Here is a 22378-nt window from a genome sequence, read left to right as displayed (position 1 = left end):
CTGTGTGTGAGGGCCCATCTAATAAATAAAAAATGCGAAATGAGCTGGGGAGAAAACTCAAGCATAAAACATGAGAAAGTAGGGGAAAGAAGAGACTAGGGAATTGAAGAGATGGTAATTGAGTCAGTAAGAGGAGAATTTTTGTTTAGTTTTTTTTTTTTTTAACATACTGACTATATCCTGTTTAACAAATAACATGCATGTATGTAAGAAATAAAACTTATCTGGGAGGCTGAGGGTGTAGCTCAGTGGTAGAGCACATGCTTAGCATGCTAGGTTTGATCTGATCCCTTCACCATAAAAAAAGTAAAGGCCCATTGAATCTTTCTGGAAACAGGGTCCTGTGTTTTCAGGTGGTGCCAGAGAACTGGGAAGCGATCAGAAGGATAAGACAAATTCAGAAAAGCATTTAAGATTCTCTCATGAAGGGCTGGTTTCTAATGGTTTGAGACCACATATGAGGGAACAAGAGACTTGAATTTTCGATGACAAGGGCTCCCACTCCCTATGAGACATACCTTGGTTGTTGTTTCTAGAATGATTTCTTTGTGCAGAAGTTCAACCACCATTTTCACATGACCTTCTTTAGAGGCCAGATGCAAGCCGTTCAACCCATTCTGAAAAGAGCAGAGAGGTAGGAAGGTGTGGTTAGTGGGAATGTATATTCTGTGACCGAGAAAGAGGTCCCTTCCCAGTCATGAGGTATGTGAAAGAGTGGCAGGGCAGAACTGGAGGAACCCAGAGCAGGACTGTCCCCGCCTTCCACAGGATCTCTTGTATAGAAGTATCAGGAGCAGGAGAGCAAGGGAAGAAAGAGTGATAATAAGACCACCACTCCCCATACAGGAATTGAGTTTGGTAAAGTTCTCCCCAAACCAATGGCAGAAGCTTCAAAATAAGTTCACTGGCAGTCTTTGGGCATTGCTGCTATGTTTTGGTAGTATTCCCCAAAGGCCTATGTGTCAAAGGCTTGGTCAACAGGTGTTAGAAATTTTAAGAGGTGGTGCTAGTGGAAAGAAGTTAGGTCACTGGGGATTTGCTCTTGAAGGGGATATTGGGATACAGGTCTCTTCCTCTTTCTCTTTCCAGCTGCCCAGAGATGAGCATCCTCCTCTGCTGTATGCTTGTGCCATGATGTACTATGCTGCCACAGGCCCAAAGCAATAGGCCCAAGTGACCATGAACTGAAACCTCTGAAACCATGAGCTAAAATAAACCTTTTCCTTTATTAAGTTGATTTTTTTTTCCTGGTATTTTGTCATGCTGACAGTAAGCTAACTAACATAAGCATCCCACTTAATTTAAATGGTTGGTACAGCTTCAGTCCATTGGTGGATTTTCACAGCAACAACTAGAAAAAGCAAAGAGGTAATACCAGCAAGCAAGAGCCAGCCTTACATCACTGTAACTGGAATACCTGACAAGGGCAACTTAAAGGAGGAAAAGTACATTTTAGGCTCAGTTTCAGAGATCTCAGTCTATCATCAACTTTATTGCTTTGGGCCCAAGGTGAGGTAGAATGCTATGGCAGAGGATAGCTGCTTAGCTTATTACATCTGGAAAGCAGAGTGGGCAGTGGAGGGATCGGGCGGTAGGGAAGATGAACCCTTCTAGGGCACAACCTCAGGACCCATCTCCTCCAGCCAAGTCCCACCTGCCTACAGTTAACCACCCAGTAAGTCCATTTCAACTAATCATTTTGCTTTTGAATACTCCTCCCTTAAAACAGGAGATTTTGGGGGACACCTCAAACCCAAAGCATAACACAGTGTGTCCTCAACATTTACAGAGATATACATGTATTACTAAATGATCAACTTTGAAATAAGGTCATATGAGAATAAAGTATTGCCACCCACCTAGCTATATGACTTCCTCGAGAGAAATACTGGTATTAAAAATAGACCCTTTTACAGTCTGCCATTTCAAATATGACCAAAGAAGCCTGCCTACTAGTTTAATTGTAGGAAAAACAAAAGAAAACAAAGCGCATTTTTCACACCTTGTCGTCAGTTCCCCAAAGCAGACTTCGTGCTAAACAGTGAAAGTGCAGTCCTGTCTGGTGGAGCTACCACTGTGCTCCAGAGAAAGCAGCCTGGCTCAGGATGTATTTCTCACTCTCCCACTTCCTGATCTTCTGATCCTTGCACTTAAAGGTCTTGAAACTTTCTGGCAACAGCTGACATCAAAGAGTGCTACTGAGAGCCACAAATAATTCCAACAACACAATGGAATGAAATTTCAATTCCAGTAGATGAGTAGATCTTGGCTGGGTACAGAAAATAGTTTTAGTCAGTGAACAATCTCCATTCCCTGCTTTTTTTTTTTGCTCTCCTCCTCCTTCCCTGCCAACAATTCTCCTCTCCTCTCCCACTCCTTCTAAGCTCCTGTTTTGATCAATTTTGTTCTAGCACCTTCCTTTCCAGGGGATACCCCTGAGTCACTGCAAACTTTCAACTAATAAAAACACCCCACCAACACAATGGGGGCTTGAATCCTCAGTGATGTGAAGGATCTCTGACTCACTGTTCCCAGACATTTCTGAAGTGTCACTCTGAATTTCTTAAGTTCCACTCCCCTTGGGACAAGGCATCATTTCCAGAGATTCCTGTTAAAGCAAAAATTTCCTACTTGAAGGTGGTTGGGCATGAGTCCATTAGTGGACTAGCCATACTGCTTTGCTTATCAACACAGGAAAGGCTGTTGGAAATAAAGCCCTGATGGGAAAAGGGAAGGAGTACTAAAGTCTCTTCACAAAAAACCTTCAACTGGGTGAACTCAACAGGTGCCTAGCTGGGTATGGTGGCACATGCCTGTAACCCCTGCTATTCAGAAAGCAAGTTTAAGTCTGTAAGTTTAAGTCTGGGCTGGGCAACTTAGTAAGATCCCCACTGCGTAGAATTAAAAATGGAAATTTAAACAGGGCTGGGGATATGCAGTTCGGTGGTAAAGCACCCTGGGTTCAATCCCCAGTACGGCAAAAACAAACAAAACCAAAATCAACAACAACAACAACAAAACAGGTGCCTTGAGTGTCAGACAAGAGAGGGGCTGCAAAGGGAATTTACCTATGTCCTGTTTAGATCAAGTCTTATTGTGCCTTCAGCAGCCAGTGAGTGCAGATGGTCATATCTTTGCCTAGCAGTACAGCTGGTTTTACCAGGATGCCTGTGTGTGTGCTTGCACAGGTGGGTATGGAGATGTGTGGGGCTGATGGGAGGGACCCTTCACCAAACATTTCCTCCTGGAAATGCCCTACAGTTGCTATTAGATTTCCTTTTCCTGCAGATTCTATACACCATTCAAGGTAGGGTCCAAAGTTGTGTGAATTCCTCACACCCCACTGTGAATGAGTTTATTAGATCAAAGATAGGTCAGAGCTAGTTTTCCTAACAAAGGGAGAAAGTGCTGGAAGGCAGGCAGCAGTTTGTTAAAACAGGAAGCTGCGGGAAGTGAAAGAACACTGGACAGATGCTAACCCATTCCTCTCAACACAATTTGCAAGATACAGTTCACAGAAGAGCAATCTGTCAAGTGAGGGGTTCTCTGGGAGGCCAAAGCCTCTCCTTTTACCCACTCCCTACAACTCTGTCACATGGAATTGTTTCCTGAGATAGGGTTCATGAGGAGTTCTGCTCCTTATTAGAGCACAATTTCTTGTGTGCGGTAGCCTCAAGCCTAGAAGTTTCCAGCACTGAAAGCAGGCACCCTGGGATGACATGGGAATTGGTGGTGGGGTCTGTGGATACTGGAGCAGCTGCTGCAGTCTGCACACTGCAGAAGATGACTCTAGCTGGGAAAGCAGCCAGAGCGGCCTTGGTGCTCACTGCTGGGGTTTGGTGCCTACTGGGGCAGCACAGTGATGAGCATTTGTTGGTCCTGAATGCCTCAAAACTGGAGAGTTGGCAAGCCTGGGAGAAAATACTTCATGTTTACCACTAATCTCTGGGGTGGCTTGCCTCGCTCTTTGGAGCCAGCATCCAAATCTCAGTCCAGAGGGATTCCAGATATTCTGTCTGACCAAAGACTGCTAGAGTTCAAAGGGATATCAGAGATCCCTGAATTCTACCCTTTCGTGCAGCTGAAGAAATTGAGGCACAAGATAGTCAAATGATTAGCTGAAGTTACACAGTCTTTCTAGGCATAGCCACATACAGAGCCAGTCTGGGTTTTCCAGGGAAAAAGGGTTTGGTTTTTTTCTCCCCCAAGGGCTAATGTGCTTCCTTCTATCAGATGATGACTGCTTACCTTCCCTTTCTGAGTTACCAAGAAGCTTAGAGCAAATATTCAATCACAGCAATCATCCCCATGGACCTGACTAAGATCTTTGCAATCCATCTCTAGGATTTTAATCATGGCCCAGCTCCACAGAAACACCTTTTCTTTCCTCCCTGGATCACAAGTCTCCTCTTGGCAGACAGTGGCCATCTTCAACACAAAAGGACACATCTGATTGGGTCCGCATCTCTCCTAGTTTCACTTACCCTCCATCCCAGATCCTGGTTCAATGATCTCTTTCTCCTTTATGACTCCTTCTTTATCTTTCGCACTTTATTTTTAACTTGTTTGTGTTCAACATAGTCTCCCTGAGTTACTTCCATGTCTCCTACTGTGGTGATCTGAATTCACTGTTCTCATCTGAGCCAGAAAAGTGGTTGGGCATAAGTCCATTAATGGACTACCTGACCGAGTCAATGAGGGTGTGCAAGAAGGCCCAGGAATTTAATGCATAATAAAATCACTTGTGCAATAGGACCATATTGATCATTTGTCTCAACCTCATTTATGGCCACTGCTGCCACCTAATGTTGAGACACTTACTTGATCCAATTCAACAAACACTTATCCAGAGCCTATTGTGCCTGACAGTGTGCTATAGACGAATAAAATACAACCCTTTCCTCTTAAAGAAGTCAACACTGGTGTGACAAACAGATGCAATCAAAATAAATGCAAAATCATACACACAAAATGCCCAAAGGGGCATGTGCAAGATGAGTAATAGCACAGAAGAGTAAGGAGCTGCTCTATCAAGGAGGCTAGAGAGCTTCACAGAGGCTGTTTCAAGACCCAGGAGCCAGCCTGCAAACACCAGGGTTGCAAGTTTATTAACAACGGAAAGATGAGAAGCCATGTCTGACTTTAAAATCTAAACCCACAAGTTAACATTTTAGCAACTGTTCCCAGGGGTTCTCATCCAGTGCATCTGAATTCAACAGATGCACAAACATCAGACTCACAGTGGAAAGTTTTCACCTGCAACAGGCCTCATTAGGTAGATGACTGGTCAATAGATACAAGGTATCATTGTCTAGCAGCTGGAGTTGCTGAATGCCTGCAAACCAATTTTCTTGTATCATTGTCTTATTAAATGCATAACTAGTCTACACAGAGACCCCTTCCTATATTCAAAAGAATGTTCCACTGATAAATACTATATTTAATGCTTTCTTTTTCTTAAACAGATTTTTTTTATTGCTCAAATGAGAATGGGAAAAGTGCAAATTATGTGAACCATTTGTTCTTAGCTATGACTATGGACAGAGATGAACTGTAATTTACCACCCCTTCAAAACCAGGAACCATATGTTTTATTTTAGTTAAGTCAAGTGTAAGTTGAATGCCAAAAGGAAAAGGCAGACTGCTGAATCTTGCCTTGCATCTTTTCAGCTACTCCATCCAACCTTCACAGCCACTTCTGATGCCAAATGGCAGGCAGGCTGTTGAAGGGGTTTAAAAGAAAGAGAAATCACATATTTCTCAAATAACCGGGTATAGAAGATAATCAAAAATGAAGTGGAGAAATAGGAGAGTAAGTGTTTCAGCTAAATTAGAAGCTGTGAGGAGGCAATAGCCACTGTGACTGCTTTTCACCCCCACAGGTTTCCCTGTGGAAAATCATCAGCTTTCTAGATTCTTCTTTCCCAGGCTCCTCCTTCTGGGACTCCAGTTGCACATGTGTTAGACCCAGTGATTTTGTCCTATAGCTATCAGTTGTTCTTTTCTGTTTTTCTTTCCTCACTCTTTCTCCTCTTTTGTTTCAATTGGAACAATTTCTCTTGCCTTAACTTCAAGTTCTATGATTCTTTTTTCAGGTATATCCAGTCCAGATGAACTTACTGAAGAAATTCTTCATCACTGAGAAAGAGGTTTTTGTTTTGTTTTTTGTTTTTAATTTCTAGGATTCCATTTGATTTTCTTAGCATTTCCATCTCTCTGCTGCCATTCTCCATCACCTCATGAATGTAATCCTCTTTTCCTACTAGATTCTTTAACATCTTAATCATAGTTACTTAAAAGTCCATCCGATAGTTCCAGCATCTTAGTCATCTCTGAGTCTAGTTCTGTTCATTATTATGTCTCTTGACAATGGTTTGTTGTTTTCTTTTTTTCCCCCCTTACTTGTATGTGTTATAATTTTTAATTGAATGCCAGGTATCGTATGTAGAAGAACAGGGAAAATGAAGTAAATGGGATTTATAGCTGAAAATGGACACATTTCTTCATCAGTGACATTGTTAGAATGGGGGTGGGAAGACTGAGCCAACCTGGTCAGGAGCTGTACTAAGGTGAATGTTGTGTTACCTTTGGCACATCACAGCCTTCACATTCTTCTAGAAATAGGCTGCTATACCCCTTTGCTTTGCCAGAGCGTTTTCATGTGTCTCTGATTTCCTTCAGCTCTTAGCTTTCCCACATCCCTGTGCCTCTAATAGGATCCTTCCCATGTCCTTTCCCTTCTCTTTCAGCTCTTCCTTAGTATGAGGTATGCTCTTCCCTAAGCTGGTGGCAGGAGGTAAGTTTTCTTTTGCCCTATTTCAGTTTCAGTCTTAGGCAGGCTCTGTGCATCTGGACCTCAGAGATGGGATTTAAAAAGAAAACCCAGGATGGGACTGACATTCCTTCCTCTCTTCTCTAAAGCAACAAAACCTGCATTGTCTGTATTGGTCTTAGGTGGAAATTTCTTGTGCAGCCTTGAGCAGAAGCAGACTTCTCCTTGTTACTGATGTGAGATCCTGGGCCTATGATAGTTCCTGGCCCTCCCCCAGGAGTACAGGGCCTTTGCTCTATGGTTCCTGTATCAGCAGTGAACCTTTGTCAGGAATTTTCCTATCCCTCCCTAAAAGCCAGAGGTAGTCAGTTTTTATCTCCCCCTAAATGATTGGATTTTTGCATGTGTCCTCAAGGCAAGAGGGTCTGTTTTTTGCTGCATAGGACAGACAAGTCTAGGAAAGTGTGTGAGGTTTTGTGTCTGTTCCTCCCTCCACTTGACCTCCATAGCTACTCATCACCCCTGCACACCTGAGCCTCTCTCTGGTCTCCAGTACTTCTCATGAGCATCCAGTAAAGGCTGGGGGACAAAAGCTTATTCCAGACATATTGGTACACACATGGTCTTTAAGAGTTTTCAAGGTTTGTATGGTGCTGTCTCTTGCTCCTGTGCTCTTATCAAAGTCAAAATGGTTTGGAATTAATTCCCAATTAATTTAAAAATTCTATGGAATTCAGTTTACTTGGTTGCCCTGCTACCTTAGTTCTCAGATGGGCTCAAGAAAAAATTGCAATTCTGTAGAGTACACAGGTCTTTTCTTCTCATTTGTAGGGTGGGAGCAATGACATTCCATATCCTACGTGCTCCCTATACAGAGCCTCTGAGGCCACTTGGCTCTATATGATCTTGAACCACATGGTCCTAATTAGCAGACACCTTTTTAGGCTCTTTTTTTGCAGGGAGGGTAAAAAAATTCAAGGCAAGCACTCACACCTTGAGTCTTTAATCTGCTTTTGCTCTTTTTCAGGTAAAATGTCAATTTAGAGGATTCTTCTGAAAAGCAATCTGTCTGATGGGAGGGGAAGGAGATCTCAGCCAGGCTGTGTTTCTTTTAACATTTTTAAGAAGAAGAAAACGTCACATTCAGACTGAATGATTTAATTTGGAGTATTTTTTTGTACCAACTGTGAGAAATTCCATTGGCAAAATACACAATTCCAGACATTTGTTCTCAGTAAATTATTCCTCTGTTTAGCTCCTCTGATTGTCCCCAATTACACTAATTGATTTTCAAATGTACAAATACAGTAGACATGTCATAGGAAACTTAACTCTTACCCTGTCAAGAGCAGAGGAAGTGTTTCAACAGAAAGGCCTTGTGTCCTGAGGTACCACATCTCATTGAATATTGCAAGAACATCTCAAAAACAGCTGCCTGCATCCTCAAGGGAACTCACAGCCCATAGGTTTCTTTTCTCATGGTTGTTTATTTCACCTGCTTCTGAGGAGCAGGCAGCCTCAAGTTGTGTCCTGTGACCAAAAACTTCAAGGTCCTCCCAGTTCTCCCACCTCACAGCTCCTAAAACAGTTTTTCAACCCCCTCACTCCTTTTCTTTGAGGTAAGTAGTGGACTTGGGCTAACAAGCTAAAATAGTATCTAGGAAGCATGATCTCCTCATTCACCAACATCTACTATGATGTTATTGGTCCAGTTTATAAGATTAGTTGCTTGCCATTTAGTCAGGCACAGAGGTAAGAGGACTCTGGCCAGAAAAGTTCTGATGGGGAAGGAAAGGTCTGGCACCCTAAGAAGAACAGCTTTATAGCAAGCAGTAGAAGAGACGCCAAAGAGACTAAGGATATCAGAGTGGCTGAGAAAGAAGGAACTTCTAGGTCAGTTTATCTTGGTATGATACTCCCTTTTACCCAAGTGTTCAGAACCAGTCAGAAGACCTTGACCATGATAAGGACAAGCATGTCTACACAGAGGGTTCTATATTGAGCTTTCTGTATTTAATATCCTATTTTCCTATTCAATCTGGATTCTCTGTGAGAACCAGGAGTAATGGGCACTTCAAGTGAGCAGACTTTGGTGTCTAACTACCATCCTTCAACAACAGGAACCAGAGATCCTTGGAGAAATGGCCAATCCAGGGTAGGGTCAGGAAAATACAAAATGAGCCTGGGATAACTGTTTAGGATAGGACAGACAAGTCTGTAAGGAAATACTCAGAGAATGTTAAGGACATATCGGAGAGCAAAAATCCCAATATATTAAAAGGGCTCCTACTGTCCTAATTTAGATTTGAACATTAAATCATGAGATTATCAGATGAAAACCCATTGAATGGGATCAGAATCCATGAATCCAAACAGATACAAAGAATTTAAAAATGAAGAAATGATGATGAAAACAGAGAGTCACTCTTTGGAACCATCAGAATGGTAGCCGATACAGGCAGAAGTCATCCATGGATGCCATGGCTGATGGCTGGAAGTTTGACAAGGAAAAGATATTGATCTTATTTTATCAGAATATTTCCCTCCCCCACCAAAATACAGATGAACTACCAGGGAAACACTGATGGCTTTACAATAGAAAAATATGGCAACACCAACTTTATCTAGTGATTAAGGTTAATATCACCAGGGGTGGGCAGGAAGCATGATTTCCCCAGTATTCCTGTCAAGAATTCAATGCCTTAGTCCTGTCACAATAAAACATCAGAAAGTCACAGGTGAGGTTCAAATCACAGGTTGGAATATAGTCAAAAGCATGAGAGACAGGAAAAGACTGAGGAACCATTCCAGATTGAAGAAGACTGATGAGACAGGTCTGCTAAGAATCTTCCTGGAGAGAATCCTGTAACAGAGAAGGAGAGAGAGTGAAAAGAGCAGGTCGGGGCAGGAAGAGATGGGAGTGGGGGGAGAAGGAAAGAGAGAGAGAAGAAGACAGAGGGGAAAGAAGGAACAGAGAGAGGGGGAGGGACAGAGAGGGAGGCAGAAATTACTGGGATGACTGGCAAAAGTTTGATGGAGTCTATGGGTCAGATGATGGTGCTGCATCAATGCTGACTTCATGATCAGGAAGCACGCAGAGTGGTTGTGTGAGAAAACATCCTTCTTTTGGGTAGTGCGCATTGAAATGCCTAGGGGTGACAGAGAATTATGTCATACATGTTACATGTTATCAATGGATAGATGGATAGACAGGTGGATGGATAGACAGGAAGAGTGCACAGAAACACCTTAAAGTGGTCACAGAGGATATCAGTGAGGAAGGGGAGGGGTTCTTTGTAGTGCTTTTGCCATAGTTTGAAACTACCAAAAACTTGAAAAAAAAGAAAATAAGAGGCAGGGAGGAACAGGGGCAAGGAGTTGAAGAGGCTTTTGGAGAAAAGAGGCTGAGCCGTGGGGTAATTCTGGGCTCTGGTTATGATGGTGAAGGATGGGTGAACTGGTTGGGTTTCTGCAGTTCCAGGGACTCTGAGTCAGTGAAGATCTGACCACATCCATTCATTCTATTTCTAAAAGACCTGTGAGGTGCGACCTTGACCTGAGTTCTCGTATTATTCCAGGAAGTATATAAACCATTCACCCTAACAGAGTGACCCTCAGAATCATGTGGACACCGCTGATGGGAGCTACCTCTTCCATGGAACGTGCCACATGTGCTGCAGAGCCAGTCCACCTGCAATCTTTTTCTACTCCTGATAGTTGATGGTTCCCCAGAGACCGGTCTGGTGGGCAAAGTCTTCTAAAAATGTATGATCTTGGAATCTAATGAATCAGAAGCCAGACAAGAGTCAAAGAAACTGTCTTAACCCTGTCAGGAAATCACCCTAAGGTGTAAGCCTCCTTTGCAAGACCGTCTCTCCTGCAGGGACAGAGAAAATAGCACAGGAGAAAGGACCCCAGAGGACTGCACAAACTCAGGAGCAAACCAGCTTTCAGCCTTCTCCCTTTGCTTTATTACAATCTAAATTTAGCTCTCTACCCAGATAGCTTTTAAGATTCATAGTTTACTAGACACTCAAAAGGAGGAAAAACACTCTAATTCTTTTCATTATCTCAAAAGAAAAAACGAAACCCACAACGATTTCAGAACTCCACCAGGAGACGAATCAACCTCAGATCACCTTCCCTCTACTCTCTGATTGTACAAAGCTTGCAGCAGCCCCCGCACTCTGAAATCCTGTGGCTCAGCAGCAAATCCACTGCAGAGGTTGTAGGGCCCTTGGGAGTGGAGGAGGAGGAAGTGTGAGTTCAAGTTAATGAGAGAATGGTGTTCTGAAATTAAGCTCAGCAGCTAAGAATATCTCCTATGGACTAGAAAGATTCTATGTCCGAGATCTTGGCATTCCTTTAAAAAATAAAAAGAACCAAACCTTCTGAAGAAAAGCAGTGGGGTTCCGAGAAAGAAGATTGGATAAGAGTGGAGACCTCTAAGCAATCATCCTATCAGTCACCTCCTGGGGTCTCAATCTACACATGTGCACAATGATCAACCTGCTCTGATCTCCTAGCCTCCTTCTAACTCCACAGCTCAGGGGTGGATGGGTGGGGGGAGGACAAAAAAACAATGCAGTAACTTTCAGAAAAAAGTTAAGATATGTGTTCTGCATGTGCAGAAAAAAAGTATGACAATATTCCACTGAACCATTAACAGCAGTTCGCGGAGTGGAGGAGAGATGCAGAGAACATCCAGACTTTATGGATTTCTGCCTAGTTTGGATTTTTTAAGCAAAAAAAAAAAAGTATTAATTTTGTTAACTTAAAAAATGAGACCATTAGAATCAGATATGCTTGTCAAAAATAAGAAACAGTTTATATCCAAGAATTCAAAATCTACAGTAACCAACATTTTAGGCCAATTCACCTGTTCCAGTCAGGAACAGGATTGCATTAAGCATTTCCTTTGTCAATCAGACAGGTTGGACTCTCAGGACTGGATCAAGACTCACTTTTCTTGGTGGCTCTCCCCGCTCCTCTCTTTGCCACATCACACCCTATTTCTAGCCTCCCCAAAGTGAATTGCCCTCTTGATCATGTTCCCAGGGGACCCAGTTGATAACTCTCAAGGCCCCAATCACATAAAATTCCATTTATCTGCTCTTGTGTCAGTCTGCCCCAAAGGCCTGAATTTTTTGAGGTCCTGTGTTTTCCTTTGTAATCAGGTCCTAGCATGGAGTCTGGTGCATACAGTGTTTTCACAAGCGTCTGCAGAATCGAATGCACATCCATGCAACCTGCCATTACCCAGAGCTCTTTATTCTTAGTCTCTCATGATTAAGAGAATCACATCTGGTCTTCACACTGTAAATTCACAGCCATCAAACCATAAAGTGAAGTTTGGAGGGAGTGCTTTCCTTACAATATGTTCCAGATTATTCCTGACAATGATAGTCACCCTTTTCCTCATCCTTAGAATCCCAGAGATGTTCCTGTTGTTGCTACAAATGGACATCTTTATGTAAGTGAATGGGTCAGTTAACTCTTCATTCACTACAAAGGAAGAAAAAAAATGAATCCAGTCCAGGGGCAGATGGCCCAGAGGAATGACAATCTCTGCTGCTCAGTTTCCAATCCATCTGTGCAGTGCAGCACAGAGCGGGGACTTGGGCTGGTGGGTGTGGGGATCTGCTTCAGGAAGAGTCTTCACCACTCTGAGCCTCACTTGTACAATACCTGCTCTGCCCATCTCATTAAGGTAAAGTGAACATTCAAAGTGGTCATGGCTGGGGAAGGGTTTTGGACAGCAAGACTCGGTAAAACTGCAGTCTAGGATGATAAAACATGGTGGGTCATTCTGATGTGTGATAAGGAATCACTTCCTTCACAATTGCCACTTGGTCTCATAATTAGTAAGATGAACATCAAATAACTCAGTTCCTGCTCAGATACAAAAGAAACGTCCTTATTTAAAATAGTTCAGGGGATAGAAGTTTCCAAGTTCTGTCTTTATTGCTAATTCCTTTCCTAGTGGGAATCAGAACTTCAGAAGGATCCAGAGCACCAGGCTCAGGGGCATCAAGCTGCTTGTCTTATTTAACTGCACACCACAGAATAAATATCACTGTCCCAGGTGGGGACTGCAGGGATTTATTCTTCTCTTTACCTCATCGCTATTCCAGGGCTGTACCAAGGCAGTGAGTTTTATGAAGGCTTAATATGACCCCATTATCATATTACGAAGGTTTTCTGTGTGCCTGTGGGGTGCAGGTAGAATTAAGGAACCATGCGGTTTAATACCATTTCTATGACTGTTGATAGTTCCTAAGAAAAAAATGACAGAGGGAAGTTACAGGCTCTATATTTAAACTGATCTAGATTTAACTGCCCAGCTTGATTGACCACCACTCTCCCCCTCTGTTTTTTCCTGTACCCCAACCTCCCCAGCTCCCACTCCCCTTTGCCTCTAGAGTTTACTCCTTCTCACTGCAACTCCCACTTCTTGATTCTGTCCTGGAACAGCGACCAGAGGCTCCCAGTCTTCCTTCGGGACCTTTCTCTGACTCACAGCATGCTAGCCACCATCCCCAGATCAGAAACAATGGGAAAGCAGGCCCTGGGACTTACTCACCTACAGCTGGCCAGCAGTTGGCATATTAGAGCAGCTCAATAATCATGTGTGTCAGGCATGAAAACATCCTCCAGGCTTCCTCTGCAGGCCACTTAGAACACTGAATTTACAACCTTCTACCTTTCAATAAACCAGACTTTTCTCCCTGCCTCTTGGTTCTTTGAGAGCATGGCATGAATTTATTTCTCTGTTAGTCCTGGTCTCTAGCATAGCATGTGGTCATTGTCAGTGCTCAATACATGTTTGTGGAATGAATAAATGAGTTCAGAAATGTCATGTGCACCTTTCTACATCCATCTCACCAAATCCAAAGTCACAAAGTTTGTGAGATTTTCAGAAGTAACTTCTAGACCTTGGTTTCCAGGATTATAAAATGAGAATCAAACAGCATAATCTCTTCCGAAGGCTAAGATTCTACCACTTAGCAAGATCACAATGACCACAATCACCAAAGCCCAACAAATCCTGGTCAAAAGACTTGGTATTTGGCTGCTGAAGAAAAGTCTATTCTGTAGCAGAAATTATTGTTACACATGCCACATGTATCTGAAATTACTATAAATCTTCACCTTCCAGCTCAATAAGTACCCAACCAGCATGGGGCTGCCTAACACACACATGGAGATCTAAGCAGTGTCAACGGAACTGGTGTGGTTTTGCATGTTTTTGTTGGCTATGTTAGCAGAGAAATCTCTTATGCTTTTGTGATTGTTCAGATGGTCAAGCTCCTGGAGACAGTAACAAATATTGCCACCTACTCCACCGTAGGGCTTATGCCAGCATCTGAGCCATGGTTAACCCAGGAGGCATCTGAGCTGTGGTTAACCCAGGAGAATCATGATCCTAAGAGTTCACTACTGAACAATGCTCTTACAAAGTAGTAGGCTTAGTCTAGTACTGATGTGGACTAAGGAGAAGCTCTAAGATGATTAGTGGTCCCAGAAATCTTCATAGGATACCTCTGCAGCTTTTCATTCAACTCACTGCTGATTTTACAAGCACCTACTAGGAGCCAGGAAGGATCCTGATAGAGAGCACTGAATAACACAAAGCTCTTTCCCCTTTAGGTGTCTACATTTTATTAGAGAAGAGAAAGAAAAATAAGCAAACATACAAATGCATAAAACAGGCAGTAATAAGTATATGAAGAAAAATTAGACAGGCAAAGGTGGCCCAGGGTGACAGGGATGTCCCAGAAGTCCTTTCTTCTGTCTGTCTCACACTAGAGCTATAGATGACAAGGCCACTCTTTCCGGTGGGAAATGTTCTGCTGGGGTCTCAAGTACTTTCTTTCCTATCAGAAAGGCCAAGTAAGGCCACATTTGTTAGCATTATAAGAATAAAACAGAAAACTAAACTAGCAAGGCTTTTTGCCCTGGAGTTCATGGGTCTTAGAGAGCAGCTGTATTGACCCAACCATTCTAGAGAGTGAGCAGAAAAATGGTTCTAGCTTTCTTCTTCCTTTCTCTTTATCTAACTAACTGATAAGAGCATAAAACCAATTACCTTATCTGAGGAAGTATTTTTTAATTGCTCCAGTATCCATAATAAAATATTATAATTTGATAGAAATGATTTAGCAATAACCCTGGATATTAAACACATGAACCTAAGATTGGCATGTGCATAATTAAGTAACCATTCACTCAAATAAATATCAGAGCCTTGATTAGGTGTCACACCCTGTGCTGGGTGCTATGGGGAGATGGGTGTGGGCTTTGCCCTTGTGTGGCTTAGAGTCGGCCAGGAGCCACAGGCATGCTCAATGTCGCCATGCTGCACAATGGGACTCCACTGAGCTTTAAAAGAGGGTCTGATAAATATAAAGGTGAAGGTTACTTTAAGCTGGAGGTCAAGGATGTCTTCATAGTGGTTTTTGAGCAGAGATTTGAGTCAAGTAGTCCATTGCTGTGTGGTGGCAAGAATAACACGGTCCCCGCTGTGTAAGGGGCCTGTATTATGTGTGCTCGAGACCACCACAGCAGGGGCAACAACACTCCAAGTCCAGGAGGCAGATCTTCAGGCTTCCCTACTTCCATGGTCTCCCTCTCATTCCAAGCCACCATGAGGACAGATGGTGTCCTAAATCTGACTCCTAACCAGTCTCCCTGCTCTATCCCTGGGTTCCAGATCTACTCTGTGCAGATCACATAGCAACCAGGGTGATTGTTTAAAAACCTAAGTCAGATAAAGCACCTCTTAGGGCACAGAGATGACCTTCCAATGCCTCCTCATCATCATCACCCTTGGAACAAAGTCCAAGTCCCTACCACTGCCTGCCAGTCCTTCATGATCTGCCCTGGTCATTTCCCCCATCTCCTTGCCTACTACTTTTCCCTTGGGTCACTCCATTTCAGCACCACTGCTCTTGTTGCTCCAAACAAACCAGGCTTATCCAGTCCCAGGGCCTTTGCATATGCTTCCCCTCTTCCAGGAATGCTGTTCCCGAGAAACCACATGGTTCTCTCCCTTACTTCTTTCTCCTTCATGGTAATTTCTCATCAGCTGACATTACATATTTGTCTATTTTCTTGGTTAGTGTCTATCTTCTACACCCACAGACAAATGACAAAGAACACAGACTGTCTATTCTGTCCAGGTTCTTTAATGTCTAGAATAGAATCTGGCATAAAGTAGATTTTTAATAAATACATGTGAAATGACCCCACAAAGACACTAGTGGGATTATTTACATGCCTCTCATCCCTGTTTGCACCAGCCAATGCCAGCATTTGACTTCCTTGAATGCTGAATAACTTCCATATATCTATGTTTGGGCTGGAGCTCTTATCTGAGTTCCCGACCCAAATGTCCAATTACTAACTATATGTCTCCATTGAGATTCCACAGATCTATTCACCAGGATCTCCACACTGAATCTTCATGACTCTTTACTCTGTTTCCATGTTTCTGTCTGCATCCAGCATTCCTCTTCTCAGTAGATGGTGACACCATCCACCCACTGCACAAACCAGACCCCAAGGATCATTCTGGGTTCTCCTTGCCTGTTCTTCCCCAGCTAATTCATTGCCCAGGCCTGCTGGCTTTGCTCCATCTCTACAGCCACAGCTGGTATTCAAGCTACCGACATTTTTCTCCTGACCTACTGCAACAGTCTCATGACTAGCCTCCCTACAGTCACCTTGCACCCTCCATCTGTCTTCTATACCGTAGCCCGTGTGATCCTTTAAAGCACACTTCTGATCAAGGCCCTCCTGTGCTGGAATCCATCATTCACTTCCCACTGCTCCCAGGATAAAGATCAGAATCCTTAATATGGCTTCTGAAAGCTGGGGAGATAGACCGGACACACCAATAGAGTGGCCCAGGCTGTTCACTGGTGAGACACCTCCTCCCTTTTTCTTAGCCAGCAGGCATTGCCTCAAGCTCTTTATGTACCTCTCATAGCTGCTGCTCTGGCCATTCTGTCCCTTTCTTCAAACTCCTTCCCCTCCATCAGCAACTCCAGGGTTAATATCTGGAGTAGCATGCGAACCCACACACACAATGCACACATGCGTGTGTGTCCACGTGCCATACAGGCCTTAGGGCACGCTGTCCCAGTTGTTGAATGTTGCACTCTTGCCCTTGCCTGGTAAGTTCCAGCTCCATCCCAGCTTTACCTCATCTGGGACCTCCGGCTCTCTGCATTTGCCCTGCTCTGGTCTTCCTTAAACTCTTCACTCTTTTCTGCCTCTGGGACTTTGCACAGGTTGTTTTCCATGACTGGAATGTTCTTCCCTTCCTTCACCTCGTTAACCCCTGCTTATCCCTCAACTCCACTGTGTCTTGCTCATGGTAGTGTTCCCTGATCTCCAGGGCAGACCTCTTGTCTATTCTCAGAATATTCTAGACTTTTCTTTCAAGAAAAGTTTTGGATTCACACATCGATTTGTGTTTATTTGATGAATAGCTCTTACTGCCACTAGCCTAGAGTTCAGAGAGGCTGAGGACTATGTCTTATTTTGGTCTTATATACCTACAGCCCACCACTGCTGGTACACCTGGAGATGAAGAGGAAGACACTGGATGCAGGGATCTGAAGCTTGAATGATACTCAAATACATTTTAAAAAAGCAGGCATCCACATAAACACTCTGGTGTATGTGTGTGTTCTTGGGTATGAATTTGTTCTTTTCTGTAAACAGAATAGTGATGATAAAGGTAAAAATGAACAGATATGATCCCTGCAATAAGAAAGCTGCCCTGAATATTCCACTGCCTCTTACATAAGCCCAGAGCTCCTCTCTACACTCCTTAATTACTTCCTATGATGGCAAGCAGCACTTATTCTTTCTCCACCGTGTACTATCTGGAAGCGCGTTGCTTACATAAGGAGGAGAGCTGGTTGTGCCACTGCCCTACAGCCCATCAGCTCAAAAGACTCCAGCTGAAAGCAAACTCCCAAACCGTGACCCCAGGACAAGAGCCTGTTTTTATCTTCTCAAAACAATGAATACATGCTTTACAGAGGAGAAAGCTCTGGTACCATTAGGAGGCCAGCCCTGTGAACATTATGAAGAGGCAGTATGGTCCCCATGGGTGCCCTAATGTGCCCAAGGAGGGCACAAGTTCAGCTACAGCCCTTCCTCCACTGCCCATCCTCTCCCTTGTAAAACACAAACCAAATAACCCTCCACACAACTAGGGTGAAGCTCAGGGAACAAGACCATCTCCTTTTCAGGTCCAGCCCATCTGCAGCTGCCTGTCTCTGCACAGTCATGGACCTAAGATACACGCCAGTAGGGCTTAAATCTGGGGAGCAGGAGAACGAAACAGCCTCAGCAACAAGCCCACAGCAAGGGGCTTAGCACTGTGATGGGTTTTTATTTTATTCCCCTCGGCCATTCATTTCCTCCCTTGCAGCAGAATCTTCTTTGAAAGAAAGAGGCTGGTCATAGCCAGGACTGCAGTCTCAAGGCTGAAGTCCTCCCCTGCCACTATCAGCATCTAGCAGGGAGAATTGCAACTTGTCACTGGCGCTGAGCCCATCAGAAATTGTGTCAATAAAGTGCAAATAATGCCTCGGTGCCTGCTGCTCTCTGAGCCTGAAATGAACCAAGGAGGTACTCTGAGGAGAGAAGACAGAGGGACGAGGCAGTTACACCCAACAGGAGACCAATCAGTACGAAGTCATTCCCCGGATGTCATCAAAATCTTCCAATTTCACACAGAAAATGAGCCCTGGCTCAAGTCTTGTGAACGTTCAGTTGTCCCCATTTCAGCTAAATGGATTCCTTTGAGAGCTGGAATCTTAACCCTTGGAAGGCCTCCGAAGGTTTGAATCTCTTCCACCAGGAACTGCACTGCAGAGAAACACCCAGCTGCATTTCTCTGGCTACAGCATGGAAAACCTCAGAATTCACACAGCCCTAGTTCCAGCAATGCATGCCAAAGGAGAGCAACCCTCGCCTAGGGGGCGCTGGGGACAAAACGAATGAGCTTGTGCACCTGTTTCTGGGGGCATGGTGTTAAGAGGTGCCTGAGTCCCTTCTCCTGAGCCCCTTCTCCTGAGCCACTCTCCTCCAGGACTCTCAGCCTGTCCTGTTATTTTCTTTCTTCCACTTCTTCCCACCAAAGAAATCAGTTCAGCGTTCCCTTCTGCCATCCACGGGCCAGCTTTCAGCTCACTGTCGGGTATTTGGTTAGAATCACCACAATGTCTGTAGGTCTGGGATATGCAGGTGTTGGTGTTCTGGGTGGAGGGATGAAAGGAGAGGAGGAAGGCTGGCTTCCCCTCATCCAGTTTGCATCCTCTTCTGTTTCCCTCTGAAGTTCACTGCCATGGTTTTTGCTTCATATTACACACCTCCCTGTTTCCTATCATGCACCTCACCCACTCTGTCCTCCCTGATGTTTTGTTTTGTTTCGTTTTGTTTTGATACCAAGGATTGAATCAAGGGGTGCTTTATCCCTGTGCCACATCCCCAGCCCTTTTTAATCTTTTATTTAGAAGCAGGTTCTCAATAAGTTGCTGAGGCTGTCTCTGGACTTGAGATCATCCTGCCTCAGCCTCCTGAGCCGCTGGGATTACAGACATGTGCCACTGTGCCCGGTTCCTCTCTGGTCTTTTAGCTATGAAACTGTGCCATCAAGTGACTCCAAATGGGGTCTTGGCCCTGGGAAAGACAGCAAATAGTGTCTTGCATTTGGAGCAGAGCTGGGAATGGCAGGGAAGTGAGTATGAGGGGGACAGGGGAACAGAGGAATGTAGCCAATGGAAAACAACCTGCCTTTAGCAGAAAGTTTGTCCTTGCTGGCTTGAAGAAGTCAAGCAGCCTCTACAACACAGATGCACCACGAGGCTGCAAGGTAAAGCAGCTGGTCACAAAAGGACAAATGCTGTAGGATTCTGCTTCACCAAAGTTCCTACATTTCCCAAACTCATAGGGTCTGAGAGTAGATGGGTAGTTGCCAGGGGCTGGGGAGTTGGAGAAATGGGGAGTAGTTTAATGGAGGCACATTTTCGAGTTTGGCAAGATGTGAAGGGTTCTAGAGAGGAACGTTGGTGGTGGTCCATGACACTGAATGTGCTTAACACGACCCAAGAAGGTAAATTTTTTGTTACATGAATTTCACTACAACTAAAAGCAAGTTTTAAAAGAATTACTAGGGTAAAAATAAGAAGAATCACAGTTGGCCAATGTATTCTAAATGAGAAACTGAATTTGCATGTGTACCTGAGTCACTCAGTTGGCTGACGAACACCAACAAACCAAAAACCAAAACAAGTCACCAATCCATGAGCCCAAATCCCTCACCTGACCTCTTTCCAGAAGTTTCTTTCTTCTCTGTTGAGTTAGTTCCTAGACTAACTGATTCTTTGCTCTCCAGTCCATCCTGAGCACACTAGGTTCCCTTCCCAGACCTTCCTGAGACCAAGGTCCTGTCACAAGCTCAGAAGCCATGAAGAGCAAGGCCTTGGAGCCCCTCTCAACCCAAGTCAGACTTGCCTTCATTAACACCTGACAGAGAATCTTTGGTCACCTACTTCTCTGCCCAGCTGAAAACCCATATAGGCTGCTGGTGGACAAAAGAGATTTAACTTCCACACTAATACAACCTCCTTCAAAGGCCCTTCCTCCTGCCCACTTTCAAAGGCCACATATTTTAAGACAACAGCAAGAATCAACTGGCAACTTCTAAGAGAAAAGGCTGCAGGGGGTCTCATGGGTCTCACTCACACCTGTCAGGAAGCAGCCCTTCTCTCTGGGGCTCAGCCTCAGCAGTCAGAGACATCAACACAAGGTTAGGGCCCACAGCATGCAGAGCCCTCTGGGTTTTTGAGACCTCTGGGAAAGAGTGAATAGAGGCAGTATCAAAGCTTTCAAGAAACGATACCAGGCAAGAGCAACTCTTCAGAGGTAACATGCCTGCTTCCATCTCACTTACCTGGTTACAGGTGTTAATATCCACCCCATTCCGCAGGTGATCCAAAGCTTTGTCCAAGTTACCTGATCGTGCTGCCCTCAGAAAACTGGTAGCAGCATCGGCCTGTAGGGAAAACAACAGGCCATGAGTGGAACGTGCCCTGTGTCTTGCTCTAACAATCCCACCTGAGCCACGCCACAGTGGCAGCCCCTCACCCTCCCATCAGGTCCCCAGGTGTGGTAAATGTGACCTTGGGCTCCTGGTTGCACTGTTCTGGGACCCAGGGTGTGAGGCTGTGTTAGACGCCATGCTTCCCACCCTTTAGGTACTTTTATAAGTAAACATTCTTGGCTGGGCAGCAGGCTTTGAGAGGGATCCTATTTCAATGGTGGATACTTACTACAGCCTGGCGTTTACTCCTTTGATTTTTCCAGGGCTCCACATTCTTGCTGAGGAGCCTGTAATATCACATAGGTCTCCGAGCACAAGATTTGAAGGAAGAAGCATATGCTCTGTGGGGCTTTTTTTTTTTTGCAAGTAAACAGCACATAGTACTACTTACTAGGTGCTAAGAACCATTATTTGCACTTTACATATATATCTACACACATGCGCACACTCAGAGATATGCACCTGAGTGCATATCTCCATTTAAAAAATCTGAAAAGGAAATATTACCATGGTCCCCATTTTACAGTTAAGGTCACTGAGGCACAGACAGCTGATGTGCAGAGTCCCACAGGAAGTAAGAGGCACGACCAGGAATAACCAGGACTAAGGCAGGTGAGTGGCTCTGAAATTCATGAGCTTCACCTTCTAGCTCCACTGCTGCTGGTTTCATCTGGCCCTAGTCATCCAGGTACCCCCAAACCCCTGTCAGATTTCTTGAATGACATTAAAGTCTTCTGTTCCTGAGCTGTTGCTCAGTCACTTACCCCATGCACAGGAAGACTGTGCTGCTGGGACTACTGAATTGCATTAAAGATGAATGATAGCCAGAGAGTAAACACTGGGAACAACAAAAGAAAGTCTGCTAATGCAGACAAATGGAGTGAAAGGACTGAACAGGCTCTGAGCAGGTCCCCTGGGTCCAGCCTGAGTACTCTAGGTACTCACTCAGCCACCCTATCTGAAAGCTGTAGAGGAGAAAAACTTTCTTACACCCTTGTGGTGCTTTGAGAAAATAACTATGTGAGCACAATGCTTGGCACACTGGGCATACACAGGCTGAGTTTAACAGGTGAGAGTGGCTGCATGTTTTGCCATTCATCCAGAAGACCCGCCCAGGGGTGCCCTCTCCTCTGAGGGCAAGGTCTGTCTCCTTCCTCCATGCTGCATCTTCAGAGAACATGCTGAATGGGCCCCCCCGCAAAGATTCATTCACACCCTGATCTCTGCAGACTACCAATGTGCCCTCATTTGTAAACAGAGTCCTTGCAGATGTAATTAAGTTGTGGCTCTTGAGATGAGATCATTTTAGACTCCTTAGGTTGGTCCTAAATCCAGTGCTAGTGTCCTCAGAAAAGGAGACACACACATAGAGGAGAAAGCTACATGAAGAAGGAGGCAGACATTGAAGTGATGGTAGTCTCAAGCCAAGGAGGCAGGAAAGTGCAGAGGTAGCAGGGGCCAAGAGCAGATCCTTCACCAGA

The 22378-nt window shown here is 44.4% G+C and overlaps 1 protein-coding gene across 6 annotated transcripts in view; it reads right to left on the bottom strand.

Annotated features, from left to right (window-relative positions):
• Positions 1 to 22378, bottom strand: part of Ank1 (ankyrin 1) — a 216224-nt gene that overhangs the window by 74655 nt on the left and 119191 nt on the right. For all 6 annotated transcript variants that reach the window (XM_047550105.1, XM_047550110.1, XM_047550106.1 and 3 more), the window contains exons 2-3: positions 20748 to 20849; positions 519 to 617 (exon numbers count right to left, since the gene is read on the bottom strand). In XM_047550105.1, the coding sequence (XP_047406061.1) occupies positions 519 to 617; positions 20748 to 20849 (201 nt within the window). The remainder of the gene's footprint in view (positions 1 to 518; positions 618 to 20747; positions 20850 to 22378) is intronic.

This window comes from Sciurus carolinensis, chromosome 4, assembly GCF_902686445.1.
Source record: "Sciurus carolinensis chromosome 4, mSciCar1.2, whole genome shotgun sequence".
NCBI classification, from domain to species: Eukaryota; Metazoa; Chordata; class Mammalia; order Rodentia; family Sciuridae; genus Sciurus; species Sciurus carolinensis.
Note: the sequence above shows the minus strand (reverse complement) of the source record. Positions and strands in the feature narration are given on the sequence as shown.